The sequence below is a fragment of the Aythya ferina genome (genome assembly GCF_964211825.1).
Source record: "Aythya ferina genome assembly, chromosome: 12".
Taxonomy (NCBI): domain Eukaryota; kingdom Metazoa; phylum Chordata; class Aves; order Anseriformes; family Anatidae; genus Aythya; species Aythya ferina.
The window spans coordinates 5141574-5157371 of NC_140308.1; the positions used below are offsets into that span (position 1 = coordinate 5141574).

A 15798-nucleotide genomic window follows, 5' to 3' on the forward strand; every position below is an offset into this window, starting at 1 on the left:
GCATTCATTTCTAAGAAGTTTGAGGTGGAGCACCACTACTGCTGCCAGCCTGGATGCTGCTGGTTGGAAGAACCCAGCCCCAGCTACAGACATCCAAGTCAGCACAAAAGTCTATACACAGGCTCAGTTAAAAGGAGAGAAGCTCTCTAATGGGTGTTCATAAAATGTAGCACCTTGTTATTCTGATTACGTTAGTGTTTTAAGTTTAAACTTCCTAGGATTCACTGGGAAGTAGGAGTACATAGCAAAACTCAAGTTTTTTGCAGCCTCTGAAGATCAAGGACTGATGCTGTAAAATCACTGTAAGTTACAAAACCTCTACAAATCCAAAAGATACCCAGCTTTCAAGAGGTAAGATGTTAAGGAGGAACGGGTGGTACTTCCTAACAGGCACTGTATGCCCTGCCCAGGCCTCTAGAGGAGATCACAGCCATTACAACAGAAGGCAATAATTGGTTGAAGTTAACTTTATTCCAAAATATGTATAATTTACAGGACTAAATAAGTGCTTCATTTGTGAACAAAATGTTTCAATACTTGTGAATAACTTACTAGTAGCTTTGTGTAACACTTCAGTTTCCAACATCAGGAAATATGAAACAGTATTTTGGCACAGGATTTTCTCTGCATGCATTAATATACTTAAATGTTTCACAACTGTTAGGACAACATTCCTTCTTTGGGATTGTCACTTGTAAAACAGGTATAGGAAATGAAAACTTGCTTTTCTCTGCTTGTTGCAAGTTTGTTGGCTTACATAGCAAGAATCATACATCAACATCCTTTGAAAACTAAACTTGTCCACTAGATCAAAATCCCACCAGTGATGAGAAAACACATTTTAAGGTCATTTTCCAGACGTATTAACTCACACATGCTTTGGGAAAGGCTCACTCGTGAGACTTATTACTCATCCATTCCAAATAGTTACAAGTTTAAATTAGATCATAATCAAATCTTGAGTTCTGTAAGCTGCAAATAAAGGCTATTTTTCATATCTAGCTTTATTTTTATCATAGATGCACTTGCAAATATCTGTAAAATAGAATATTATCAGTCTAGCTCTGCATGCGAGTGCTTGAAGCATGCATGTAAAGCATTACTTGTTGTAAAATGGATGCTGCACGGTTTACATCATCACAAGCCATCTATTATATTCCATCGCTAGTTATGTTGAAGATACTCCTGAAAAGCCAGTATATGAAAAAGAATCAGATGTAAAGGATTTTTGTTGTTTGACTAGAGATCAGCAGCTCCTTTGGGAATTTCCACTGTTTCAGGCTGTCGGATTACATTTTCGATGAAGCAGAAGAGTCGCACATGAGACAAACAAAACATCACCCTGACTGCGAGGCAATGCAGAGTTGAACGACGTAGTTCCTCGATGCTGTTCATTGCATAGCAATGGCAATTGAAACAAGAAAATGCAATCATGCTCTAAGCAGCAAATCCTTCTAGCACTCATTTTGATTCACATCAACCGTGAAAACAAACAAAAAAGACAGTAACAAAAGGAACAGAAGATGCAGGTCTGCACCATGCATGGAAGCAGCTTGCTACCACTGAGCAACCCTATCCTCATAGTGTTCATACGAAATCATCAACGGAGGTCTGTTTACAGTAGATCTATTCTATTAGGAACTCAAGTATAGCAGCACCTTAAAACAAACATGAATGAAAATGCTTGCAAGGCCCACAGCATTAAAAACATTTTGGTGTGAATGTATTTGGAAGAGTAAGTTGTACATTAAGGTCATGTTTAAAAAAAAACAAAACACAAAACATTTCAAAAATAACTTAGAGGAAGCTATCTATACAACCTTCATGATAAAGGCAAGTAAGTTTGGTTCACCTATGAATTGTCATTTCAGTAACAGATACTATTTTGCAAGTTGAGCACCTTATGTTGATTCACTGGGTATTTTATTGGTTTTACTTATGCCATATTTGAAAAAGTTATTTAAAAACAAACAAGAAACCCTCAAGATCTCTAAGATCAATGCATACATCTCTTTTCCAAGCCACACAGAAAGATCAATTTACATCTGACCAAACATGTGAGCGTGTTACCAGGATAAAGATTTCAAACAGTGGAAGGTCGTCACCTTTCTTTGTTCTGTTGCCTCCACACTCTCAGGGTACGTATGGCTAACAGGGAAATTTAACCTTTTGTTTTCGACAGAAAACATGACTGAGAGCGTGCCCTGGAATAAAATTTTGAAAGGAGTGTTAATTACATACATGTTACAGGTGCTGACATGGTTAACAAGACAAGGTCTCCGAAGGCTGTCTTTACAGCTTTAAGTTCAATAGCTGCATGTATTATTATTACTATTATTTTACAATTTCATATCATTTGGAAGTGAGAAGTTTCTAGACACAAAAAGCTTTGCATAGCTAAGAAGATGTGTCATTAATAAACTCTGACTTTAAACTAGTGATGTCTTTTAAGCTGACACGAAGAGCTAAGGGTATGATTCGCTCCCTACTCAGAGCAAAAGCAAGTATTTACAAGTGTGTTAGGGGAAATAGATGTAACCCTAACTCCTAAAGCAGAAGCAGCTTATCTACTCTCATACAAACTTTCAGCATCAAATGACAAAAAAAAAAAAACACAAACACAACACACAAACAAACACGGAAGGCAACAAGACAAGACTTATGTTTTGGCTGCTTTGTGCTTCTCATAGAATGCATGTCCCAGATTTGCTTATGTTTCATTTCTGTCTGATTTTTTATATGCCTTGAAAGTGGGATGTATTTAACTTTTATAAGTCAGTGTTCTCTCAGAAGCCAAAAATTTCAAGCAGAACCACTCAGTTTTGCCTACATGTGTACACAATTCTATTAAACAGCACAAAACTACGTTCTGCTAAAACGTATCTGTGACTTACAAATATCTCCAGCTATCTGAAGAAGTGCAAGACACTGTTATGTTTATTTTGAAATTGCTTGGAACAAGTTGGATCCATTAGACAGCACAGCTAGCAAATACACCTTTTCTGACCAGGACTACAATGTTCTGTTAAGAATCAGTGAGGCTGAAATTACAGTAAACTGAATGCAAGATGAAAGTTTTTTTTTCTGTTAAACTGATGATCCAGAAGTCCTGTGAAGTCTTTGGAAATAGTGTTACCACTAGTCATTTGTCAGGCTCTATGGGCATTTTCACTTGTTTTCTGAAGCTCTGACTATCCTTCCCAGAGACAGAAGACTGAACTTGCAGAAGCAGCAGTTGATACACAACGGTAAATCTCAGGCTAACTTTCTCCTTAAAAAATAAAGAAAAGCTCAAGCCAAACTACCAAACTAGTGACTAATTCAGTTTTAGAGTAGTATTACACAGACATCCAGATTGAGATCCAGTAATTGCAGCATAACTTAATTAAGCAGGAAATGCGAAGAGTAAGCACAAGTAATATTAGTATCACTTCCAGATAAAAATTTGTGCTCAGAGGCTGTGGAGAATCTGATGTTACTTTCTGCATAGCGGTTCAAATGGCAGTAGAGGATACAAGAGAGAATTAGCAAAATAGAAAGTTGCTACTGATCAATACTTACAACAGAAACAGTGCCTCGAAAATCAAATCAGAGACAAACTGCAGAAAAAGGGAGATAAGTATCATTTCAGTACTACCAAGAAATAGTTCTGATTGAAATTTATTTTGAAAACAATGGCCAAAACAGAAAATTAACCATTTAAACGAATCTGTTTAATTTTTAAGACTAAGTAGTATTGATCACGATTTTTTTCGGATCAGGTTTCAACAGGTTTCCTGAGGGATTCAGGAACTCTGAACAGTCTGTTGTAGTCTTTGTATTTGCACAAAAATACTTAATGTATCCAAAATAAGGGACGTATACCACTAACATAGGATCCAAACTTCTTTCTTTTATGGGGAACCAAACTTCTGAAAAAAATACATTAATTTAGGGAAGCAGCTCACTGACAAAAGACAATGCGTGTGCATTTAGTGATTTTTTTAATACTTTCAATAAGTAACTTCACGTTGTAGTATTGTGCTCAGCTAATTAAAGTTCAAACTTTTAAACTGATGAGGAAAGGAAATGGTATTTGCACGTTCTAACAGAACACACTTATAAATACTTTTAATTACAAAACACAATAAATGAGTAACAGCTGTATTGTAAGACTGTCCACACAAACCTTCCTTTTTTTTTTTTTTTCTCCTGAGAGTCACTGTTGTTAAGGGTTGGCTTACACCTTAACAACATGGTGATTCTCATTTGGATTTGTAAATTAGCTTAGAAGTCCTTGAAATGCCAGCTGGTCTCTCAGAAGGCTGAAACTCAAAGCCTTCCGTAATTCTGTTCCTCACCACTTGAGAGTTCTTCTCTTGCAGAAACAGACCAGCTTGCTATATTCAGAGGTAACAGTTTCTCACTTCTGCCTTCCACAGCTGTGAGAAATAGTTTTCCCCAACTCTCAATTCCCTTTATCTCAGTAATCTAGGAATCAGATTCATAGCAGCTTGTGTCACTCTAGACAACTCGCACACTGACAATGGAGAAGCCTCTGCAAGCAGAAGCGTTCTCTGGTATTCCAGCCGGGGGAAGAAAGGAGAAGAAAAAACATTTTTAAAGCCCAAAGATGTAACAAGAGTAGATAAACACTGCAATGCAATAAATTAACTCAATTTTGTCATTCACCTTATTTCTCAAAGTAGGTAGGCAAACAGAAATCGGTCACACCTTACAAAATAAAGAATTACAAGCTATGTCTTCCTTTTCCAGTATATCCCACCCTCAAGATTAGAACTCTAGACCTTGTGAGAACTGGTGGGACTTTCCCTAAAGCAAAATTGCTGTACTCCTGAGGGAGAGTACAAGATTTATTTATGCAGTTTCTTCAGCCAGCTCCTGAAAGTGTCTGAACACCCACCTAGAAGTGCTGAAAAACTAAAAAGGCAACGCATTCGTGGTTTCAGGCCTTTTTTTTTTTTTCCCCTCTCCTCAGGAGGAAAATGAAAGTTTCAGGGTTGAAGAGATTATCTCCAGCATCAATTGAGATACTTAGTAGTGTGTTGACTTAACCATGGCAATTTAAAGAGTAGTGGGAAGAGAGAATAAAATGGAAAGGTATTGCTCATTTTCAACAAAACAAGCTAGCTGCATTGGATGAGTAACTGAACTCCCACATCCTTCAGCTGAGGATACGGAGCTGCACAAAGTGTAGTGAGCCTTCAAAAACTAAGGCTTGGACAAACATCTACTGGAGGGCTGCCTAGTAAATACACAGCCAATAGCTCTCCTCTCATAATAGAGGAGTAAAATCTATTACAGGCCCAGGAATTTGACACAAAGATATTTTGCTTTTCATTTAAGGTAACAGAAACTAAAACCTGCCCAGGACAAAACCAGAGGCCTACATTTCGCAGGTATTGTAAGAAGACAAAAATCAGTTAAGGCCGAATTCCAGCATACATTCACAACTGGCTTACATTTTTCATGTAAATGCATCTACTGCAAGTATGGTACCAGGGGTAAACTAAACGTAAAATTGAGGGGTGACATGTTTCTCTTTGACAAATCAGTCTGAGTTTTTGATTACACTCAGCAAACCCTCCAAAAGCAGCAGGCACCACGAGCTGCAGATCAATGTGCAAAAGGAAAACACACCTCCTCTTCCAAAGGGCTTTGGTGAGCTGATCTGGCAGCTCTGTTGTACAGAGCTCAGGCTGCTTTGTTTCTGGAAGCAGAAGTCCAAAGTCCAAAACCAGGAGAGTATGTGCAGGAGTATCTTAGAGAATTTAATTTCTCACCTTTAAAGGTTTCTGTTAAGGTAATGGAAATATAAACCCTTATAACATTTCCCAGCTTGTATCTTGGTAGAGGCTAGGGGAACTTCAGCAAAAACAAATTATTCCAGTTTTTGAGGCACAAGCATTATAACATTTGCATCTAACACTCAGCAATAATTTAAGCAGATCTCTCCTGAAGACTCTAAAAATATTTTAAGTCCCATTTATTACACTAGCTAAAAGGACAACATATTGTTCTCTGTAATTATGTATTCTAAGTTATTTTCCTACCATTCAAAGGGCATCAGTGCCACCTGGGGGAAAAAAACCTACTGCTTTCTACATTTTTTCTTTTAAAAAAACTCAATGTTCAATAATTCAAGAGTCTACATGTATCTAAACCTGTTGGACAGGTGTTTGGAAAATACTGACTTATACAGGAGAGAAAACTGTGAAGGCATAAAGTAAAAGACAACAATACAGCTTATTACGTCCATGCCAGATTTAAAATACAAGCTACTAAAAAAAAAAAAAAAAGTAAACAGAAGTAGCTTACACTAAGAGAATCCTCCCCCATAAGTTCAGGGAAGCATCTGAATTGGACAGGTCAGGTTTTGGTCCAGCACAACGGAACCCTATATATAAGCCAGAAATAGATATATATGGGACACCTTGGAAAGTTCTTCCATTTAAGTGAAGCAGTATCAGCTTTGTAAAGAAGTCTGAGCAAAAAACATAGGCACCACAAACTTTTGTTTAAGGTTCAACCATACATTAATGTTCTGCCCTCCCCCAGCCCTCTTTACGCACACACGGTGTATGTTGAAGTTACATACTCAATGAAGTACCTTCAGCACAAGAAGTCTCTTAGGCCAACTGCACGCAGTAACTACATTCAACAATGCAAAATGGGTGACTTGGTCAATCTCTCTCTCTCCCACCCCAATAATTTAATTTCAAACCATACAAAACAGTTTTGTGACACAGTACTCAGTGGCTGGGCTTGTCAGAGCTCTGAAACAAGGAGCATAGCTCTTCACAGGTCTGTGTTTCTACCGAACTGAACTGGGACTCCATTGTATTCCAGGCTAAGTCAGCCAGAAGAAAGTCATCCATTGCTGTCTGTGTCTCGTTGCTGGTAAGGAATAAATTCCCCAGATTCTCAAAGCAGCTGTCCATAGTCTGTGTTTCAGCACTACTGAGCTGGACTTTGCTTTCTATGCTCTGATTAGGTATGTTTTTAGTGGCAGGATATACTTCTGTCTGGGTTTCTGTATCCGATGAGTCAGTACTCATGGAGAAACTAGACTGCTTCAGAATGCTTCCTAAAGGCAGGTGGGTATTACTGTCCAAGAAGAAATTCAAGTCTGTCTGTGTCTGCGTGTCAAACATCTCCAAACCTAAGAAGTTAGAATTCCCTCTGCAGCTATACGATTGAGTGGCACTATCTGAAAATAAGAAATCAGTCTGAGTTTCAATGTCCAGCGACTCCAAAACTGGCTCAGAGTTTAGGGTACCAAGCTCGCTCTCTTCAGTTTGAGTTTGGATATTGGATGCTGAAAAGAACTCCTCAATGTCAAAGTCTATTCCTGTGCTCTGTGATGGACCAGATGGCAGATGTGTGTCAGTATTAGAGCTAGTCTCGGACAAAAGGCCACGATTATCCAGGGTCTGGCCAGACATGTTTCCTGAAAAGATATTTTCCAGATCACTTAGCAAGTCCATTGTCTGCGTTTGATTATCCATCGTATTTTGAGGTGGAAGTATATTAGTCTGGGTATTAAAGCCGATAAGGGATTCAGACTTGACTGTATCTTGATTGAGGCTCTTGCAATTACTCCTCTGCAGCAAGGCTTGATCAATATTTGCAGTCATTAAGTTGTTTTCTGGAAGCTCAATCTGAGTAGAAACATTGTATGATGAATGAACGTTGTCAAAGATGTCACTGCACATGACAGCCTGGTCCATTTGCACCCTTCCATCAATGGAGTCCTGTGTTCTACTGGTTTGGGTCTCTCTAGAAATGCCACATGTAGGGAAACAAGCCTGACTGAAATCATCAGTCTGAGCAGCTATGGATGAAGTCAGTTTGGAAGCAGGCAGCAGCGTCTGCGTTTGTACACTGATGGGTAGTGAAACCTGTGAACTAAATGACAGATCTGTCTGAGAGCAAGAAGACACAGAAGAATCGGGAGTCCAGGCTGCAGCCGGCACAAAGTTCTGTGAAATATAAGATAAGTCAGTCTGTACATTTATTGAAGAAATGTTACTCTTATGACAAACATTCCCCGGTTCTTGACCTGGGCTATTTGGTGCAACCTTGTCCAAGTCAACTTGCACACCAGTGCTTACTGGTTCCTTATCACCAGAATGTGTTACTTTTGAGACAGGCATAGTGTCTTTAAATACAAGAGTTTCTGCCTCCAGTGCTGGAATCAGAATTCCTACAGACTGAGGCAATAAGTGAACGGTACTTAAAACTGAACCTTGATTATCAACAGCCACTACAACAGGTTTGACAGAAGAATCTGTTGCAGACACATACACAGGCAAGTGAGCGAGCTGCATCACTGGAAGTTTAACCAAAGCCACCTTGGGCTTTGGCAAAAGCATCTTCGGTGTACATTTTGGCTGTACTTGCTTCGTGAGGTTAGAATTGCAGGAACCTTCAAAAGAGGCCACTAGTTTCACTTCAGATGACTCCAATTCCTGAGTGCCAGGATTACTATTATGTGTATCGATGAGTGCTTTATTTGCTTTCTCTGCCAACTGCTGATTATGTACGGAGGTTTCCATTTTCCTTTTCTTACTAGGAGGATCCCTGTGAATACGAGATCAATAATTTATATTCTCTTCAAGCATAAAACATCTGCCTTCCATGTTTTGAGTCAAGACATTGAAAACAAACTCAGGTCCCAGAGGAGGCTGGAGATGACAGGACAACCAATCCTGATTAACATACCAAAAAATCTCCATGCACCTTAGTGTTGTAAAATTTAATTCCTTACTCTCCCATTTATGAAAAAAAAAATACATTTTTTATGAAGACCTATGTTCTAAAAGGAGATTGAGAAGCTTTTTTCCCCTTTGTATGTTAAGCACTCTGATTTGAAGATGTTTACTCTGTTATTTTGATGTGAACTCAGACTGAGTATTGATGAAACAGAGTTTATAAAATTAGCACACAGGTAAAGGTCTCTCATGGAAACAGGATACAATTAGCACTCCCTCACACAAAATTTTGCAGCAGTTCAATCTCCAAGGAATACAGGCTAGGCCTCAGGAAACAGATTGTCCTTTATGAAATATACATACACACTTTAAGACAACTATAAATCAAAATATGTATTTATAGGCTTTTTTTTTTTTTTTTTTTTAAGAGAAGAATCCACTAAAACTTGCAAGGGTGACTAGACTATACAGGAAAAACTCAACTGCATTGCACACCAGTTACCAGCTGTAAACATTTCCAAATCATCTCTACTTTCACGGAACTGTAAAAGCACTTCCAACAAGTGTTAGCAGTAACTCACTGTTTTATATACAATGAAAACTGAAAATTGATCTTATTGATTAGACAATCATCACTGCCTTGAACAAAACAAACTGCTAAAAGCAAAAAAACAAAGAAACTGCTGGATAGTTAAAACAATGTGAGCCAATCTCAAAAGTAATCAACAGAAAGGAGACAAAAAGACAGTATATGGAACACCAAGGACTCAGGGATGAATACAAATAGCATCAGTTTAATCGATTCACTTTTACCTGTGCTCTGCAGGAATTTCGTGGCCAGTTCTGTAAATATGAGACAGTAATGCTGGCCTGCTGGCATACGGGCACCCACAAGTACACCGGAAAGTCTTGCCACAGTCCTCTATGTGCCGTTTCAAATACCATTCTGTACCGTAGGAGTTACTACATTTATCACATTTGTGCTTCTTTTCAGCATGCATCTTCATAAAGTGCTACAATACACAATGAAAAGCAAACATTAGCCTTCAGGTAAGCTAAAGATGAATTAGAGGAAACATTAATATTTACATTTTTACTTTATTTTTTAAATAGTACTGAAGAGTAGAATTAGAATCTTTCGTGTCTCATTAGGAAGACTTACAAGCTTAAAGAATTCAACAGAAACCATTAAAGTTTGCAAATCTTGTACTACGTGCATCTTACAATACATACTACCTTCAAGTTAAGAAAACTTGGGATTAAATAGAAAAGTTTCCTTGCCCAAGCTGGAGTACAGGTGACTAGTGAAATGTAATAATTAACAAGTTTTTATTTGCATGTATGCTGTGTATACACAAAAATCATACTATTTTCAGCTAAGCTGTGAGAATGGTCTCCTGGGAGGTGCCCGATCATATTAGCTCTTTATCAGCAGCTTTCACCACTTCAAAATGCAGATAAAAATGTATGTGCCCTAATGCCATTGGAATTTTCTTACTGACATTAATGAACTACAGATGAATCTTGCCAAAGAGTGTGGCAAGTACATGTTGCAACATGAAGACACTCCTGAGGATCTACAGCTGAGCAAAGAGTTTCAAGTCAAACAAGTCAACTTCAGAGCAAACATCAGAACTTTTCATTTATGGCACCAAGTGCTAGATACCCATTCTCCTAGGAACCAGGCTACCACAGGTGACCAGAGAAGAGTGGGGTTTTTAATCCCACACAATGAAACAAGTCACATAGAACTCTACCCATGTAGAGTTTCTGCATATACTTATATATGCTGGGTGCTCGTATCCAAATGCAAAAGCATACACTCTCTGGAGACGAGATGGTCAGTATCAAAACAATATAAGAATAATACTTTAGGAAAAAGAATTACCTGTTTCACAAGAGAAAATTGGGAAAATGGTCTGTTTGGTCCTCTAGGGCAGCCTTCGATAGGACAGCAGTAGAATTTCTGTGGAGTTTTCAACCCTTTCCTTATGGGTGCATTAAATTTTCCATCCTGAAAAAGAATAAATTGACAACAATTCTATAAGTCTGCATACTAAAGGCACTACCCAGGATATACATCAACTTAATTAGTTTATGCAGTGGAAAGTTCTAACAGAATTTTCCCCCTATGTGGATGCTACCTTGCAAATTTACCAGAAATACATCAGAATTACCAAGTGAAATCACAACAAGCTCTACAGAGTGCTGGTACTGTACTGTTCTACTTCTACCAAGATATTTGCTTGAGGTTGCAAGTTATACCCATCTTTTGTGCTATTTGAGCCAAAAAGCTTTCCCTACAGGTACTACACTACACTGCCAATTCAATGTGGTTTTATTTGTGTGTAGCACAGTCTACTTGAAGCTCTGTTAAAATAAGTCATATATTGTATAACAATTTTCTGACACTAGAATTTTGCTGGCACTATTTAGAGTTGACCTGAAGAATGAAGAAATGAAGAATGCAAGTACACACTGCCACTTAATTCAGATCATAAACCAAAATTCACTTATTCTATGAAACTTGTAACTGGTATGCTAATTCTGAACCTCCAAATATGAAGCAACTGATACACCCATGTATTCCAATAATATAAATAATACACCTCACTGACTTTATGATATGCATACAACAGAAGGACATAACTGACTCAAAAAGGACCTCAAAAATACATATAAAAAGGACACACTGATGGGATTATCCGGATCGCTCAACAAAGAATCAATCCTATTGAGGACACAGCCCTGGAAACCAGGCAAGACACATCCCTCTAGACATAACCTAACTGGAAGAGTCTCAGTGGAAGCATCAAACACGTGTCCTAGCAAAAAAAAAAAAAAAAAAAAAAAAACAATTAGCAAAAAACTGATGCTCAGAGTAGCTGAGTCTCCTTACATCATGAGACTGAGTAGAGGCCGACCAAGTCCCCAGAGCCAGTTAAAGCAGGCCAGCAGGCCATGATACATCTCCACGATCATTATTCAGGTGCGAGTTACTGGAGCATGCCCTAATTGAGCTCTGTGTCTGCTTTTCCTCAGTGAGATAACAATCGGAGCACACACGGGAAGTGTTGAAATGTTGATTTTGTACCACCGACTCCCTAACTATGTTCTCTGGGCAGATCTCCAGCTGCTCCTGCTCGCACAGGTATAGACCATCCGCAAGGAATCCATATCACGCAGCAGCAGGATCAGGTGAAGTAAACATGGAGTACTCACAACAGCTGCCAGAGCAGAGGGCTCACTGCTTCACCTGCTCTTCTTACCCAGCTACAGCCATAACCCAACAGCTCTGGGTGCTGAGCAACTGGAAGCTCGTTATTGAAGCATTTACTTCACCTGCACTTCAGGAATATCACGAATTAGTGGGACACCAAGATTCTATTTTAGCTCAATCTAAGATACCTGAAATGTCACTTACACTTCCACATGCTCAACATTGCTACGAGTTCATTTTGATTAATGACGTACTGTACTCAAGAAAGGAAAGTTTATAGAGTCTCTTGATCAAAATGATCAGCTGCCAGTTCACACAGGCACAAAAACCCAGCAGCAGATGAACTCTCTAAAAACTGAGTTTTCATGCAATGTTTTAATATTTTAAGCATTTTCTGTATGTGCAGCAGCTTTTCCCATGGATGAGCCTTTCACAAACAGGCAGGTTTTTTATCTCTGCTGAGTAATTCCTGTGAAATTTAGTTGTTCCAGCCACACTGCCTGCAATTACTCTTGTTAACCCCAGATTTACCCAGAAACAATTTTACCAGATGCAAGCCAAAGTACACAGGAGGAATAAAAGGTTTACCTTTAATTCAAAACTACATTTGGTCTCTCCTGCTGCTGATGAAATCACCAAGCTCAGTAAGCAGCAATTTGAGTTGCTTAGAAGTGTGTTATATTTAACGTTACAGTTCAGTAAATAACACAGCAATATGTTCAGGCACTTAGCAGGTAAACCGGTGTCAGATTTTTAAAAACTACCCAAGTACTAACACAGAGAATAAAGCCAAGTGTTTAAAAGCTATGTAGACACAAGTGATGCATTTCTTCAGTAAAGAAAAGGGCATTTACCCTTACTATTAAAACCTAGTGTGGTAGTGTAACATTTGCATTTGGGTAACTGACCCAAAGCTTAAGCTGCCCTCTCCAGTCCACCACTGGCCAGTCTGCTTGCTATCACTGCAACCCACAGAACGCTCTCCTTCGCATCAATTCCTCTAGCTGCATTTTTAAAGCACACAGATGCCTTCCCCTTCTCTCCCTACAATAATATAGACAAAAGACAGAACGATTCAAAAACTTTTCAAGCCTAATACATTAAAGTCCAGCTTCTAGCCATTGTCCTCATCTGTTCACTGGCTTACTTAAGCTAAGGAGCCAGAAAACAAGCAGTTAGGAATCAACACTTCATCATATCTTCTTCTTTGTTAGGCCAAACAAACCAAATTCTTCTAATTTCCCTTTGTCAGACACCCTTGCCATTCATCATCCTTAGCTGCTCTTTTCTACACCTCTCTGGGGTTTGTTTTAGCTTATTTGAATCAGATTCCTGCCTGGCAGCAGAGACAGAGGATGTCCTTCTGAAACATTTCAGGCTTGTCCTTCTCACAGCAGCATTTCCCTAAAGGCTCCTATGCCTGTGACCAGGTAATTCGTGTGTTTCCCATTTCAGTTACATCTGATACAAATGAGGACTGGTCAATTTTGTTATTAGTTCACAGGACTAGGACCTTTCACACGGTCATCTTGCTTTCTTACATAAATGTCGTCTGCTGCAGTCGCAATACCTCATCGTTTTTGTTATTCTAAGATCTTATTGGTACTAACTCTACTAATGACAATTAACCACGTCAACCTTCAGCACTATGACATCCTCTTCTTCCCCAGCACTTCCTTACTAGCTCATTTGCTAAGCCCTATTTTCACTAATACCTTGTGTATCACTGCCAAATAAAAACTACTACATTCTTTTACTCTTGGCAATCAGGTCTTCCCTAAACTGTACTTGGTGTCCACTGCATATGCTCAGAGTACGAGCTCAAAACTTAAAGGACTTCTGCTGAACCTGAACGACTGCTTCCTTTGTGCCTCTGCTCGTACTTACATGCAAGATACAATGAATAAATAAGACAAACATTGTCAGCGAATATCACATTTCTACTGTCTTTTTCCCCACCACTTTCAAGTGGAAACTGAGATAGTAAAATTGACAGCAAACATTACTGAGGAAATCTGATGTGAATATGGAAATAGAGCGACTGCAGAGAGGAGATTGCAAGAGTCCTTGAGACTATCTCCTTTTGTTCATCATGAGCTCAAACACATTGTTGACGCTAATTTGCCATTTCACTACACAAATGTTTGTTGTTTACAGGCCGTGGCTGCATTTTCAGAAAGCAGCTGGGAATGCTTCTCTTGAAGTTGTCTGGGAACAGCATGCACCCTCACACATCCCGCATTGTCATTTGGAGAAAAATAAGGGCATCGTTATGAAATGCCCACGCTCAGAAACACGCTGGCTCAGCTGGGGCCCCTGCCCTCCTCCCCGCAGACACACTGTACATGCTCTCAGCAGTACAACAGCAACGAGGGCGTTCCTCCCAAATGGCATTCACGGGGTTTTGGTGCTGTTATTCAGACATGAAAATAAATAAATAAATAAAGATCAGCCCAACTATAACACTCAGTGTTTGGATTATGGTGCTGCTGTTATTCAAGTGTTAAAAAAGTAAGTCTTAGAATCATTATGGTTGGAAAAGCCCTCCACGATCATCTGGACCAGCCATCCCCTTACTGCCAACATCACCCACAAAACCATGTCCCAGGGCAGTTATAAGAGTCAGCGTTGGGATTGTGCTGCTGCTGCTACTGAGGCATTAAAAAATAAATATCGCTCTTATCGAGGCAATAAAAATAAATACGAATACAGTCAGCCCAACTGTAACACTGGGCGTTTGGGCAGTGAGGCTGACTCGTAAGGGTGGGGGCCGCGGTGTGGCAGCTGACAGGCGGGACCCCGCCTCACCGCAGGGAGGTGATGGAGGTGATGGAGGTGATAAAGGTGATAAAGGTGATCCAAGCCCCGAGCCCCTCATGTTCGGGGGGCGACCCCACAGCGGTTACTGAGCAGCATCCCCCCCACAGCGCTCTCACACCCCCCTCTCACACGCTTTCTCCACAAGGAGACGATTTAAAGGAGGAGGCGGCGGCAGGACCCGGAGCCTCCCTCCCCTCCCCTTCCCCTTCCCCTTCTCCCCTCAGCTCAGGGCCGGGCCGTGAGGCGCTGGCGGCCCCGCTCCCCCGCCCTCCCCTCACTCCCCCCCCTCCCCGTGGCGGGCGGTACCTGCATGCGGTGCGCCTTGCTGAGGTGCATGCTGAGCGCGGGGCTGTTGGGCAGCACCTTGGCGCAGCCGGGCACGGTGCACAGGATGTTGGTGCGCACCTGGCACAGCTCCGTCACCGACGGCCGCACCAGCTCGCGGGCGGGAGCCGCCTCCCCCCCCACCCCTCCTCCTCCGCCAGCACCCGGCGGCAGCGCCGCCTGCCCCGGCCCCGCGCCCCGCCGCGCCGCCGCCGCCATCTTGGTGTCAGGTGCTCGGCCGGCGCTTCCGCCGCGCGGCGCCGCCCCGCCGCGACGTCACCGCCCCCTCGGTGTGACGTCACGCCCGCTGCCGTTACGTCACGCGGCTGGGGCCGAACGGGGACGATGCTGCGCCTGGGCTCGGCCGGCCCCGCTGCCTTTCTGCCCTGCCAGCCTCGTCGTGCAGTTCCTGTAATTAGTAATTAACGAGCTGCTTGCCTGCAGTGCGGTGTGGTTGTGTGGCAGCCCTGGTTACAGGAAAGGCGGCTGAAAATGAGAGAGAGATTTTTATATTGTCCCCAAGAGGCAGCGCAGGGTGGGTTTTCCAGAAACAGGCTGCAGGCAAGGTGCTTTGTGCTTTAGGGAGCTGTGAAATCTTCCAGTAAGTCGTTATCTCAGGTTTTAATTTATTTGGGAAAGCACACAGCAAGAGGCAAGCCTGAAATGCACAGCATAAGCCCCATGGGTCTGACTCCTGGAGTGGAGGTTGGGGAGGTAAGG

General features: G+C 41.0%; 1 protein-coding gene across 13 annotated transcripts; it reads right to left on the reverse strand.

Annotated features, from left to right (window-relative positions):
* Positions 1 to 452: 452 nt before the first annotated feature.
* ATMIN (ATM interactor) lies at positions 453 to 15224 on the reverse strand. Of its 13 annotated transcripts, XR_014697345.1 has the most exons (7): positions 15061 to 15224; positions 10603 to 10728; positions 9528 to 9727; positions 6611 to 8583; positions 6319 to 6397; positions 3562 to 3599; positions 453 to 1387 (listed from the first exon to the last, which is right to left on the reverse strand). XR_014697345.1 is itself a non-coding variant. In XM_084533900.1 (4 exons), the coding sequence occupies exons 1-4, from the start codon at positions 15088 to 15090 to the stop codon at positions 6753 to 6755; spliced, it is 2187 nt and encodes a 728-aa protein (XP_084390026.1). In that variant the 5' UTR covers positions 15091 to 15224; the 3' UTR covers positions 453 to 6752. The 13 variants fall into 13 exon arrangements, 2 of the variants coding, with proteins under 2 accessions (XP_084390026.1, XP_084390027.1); XR_014697342.1 differs by lacking the exon at positions 6319 to 6397; XR_014697343.1 differs by lacking the exon at positions 6319 to 6397 and having other exon boundaries at positions 453 to 3271.
* Positions 15225 to 15798: the final 574 nt, after the last annotated feature.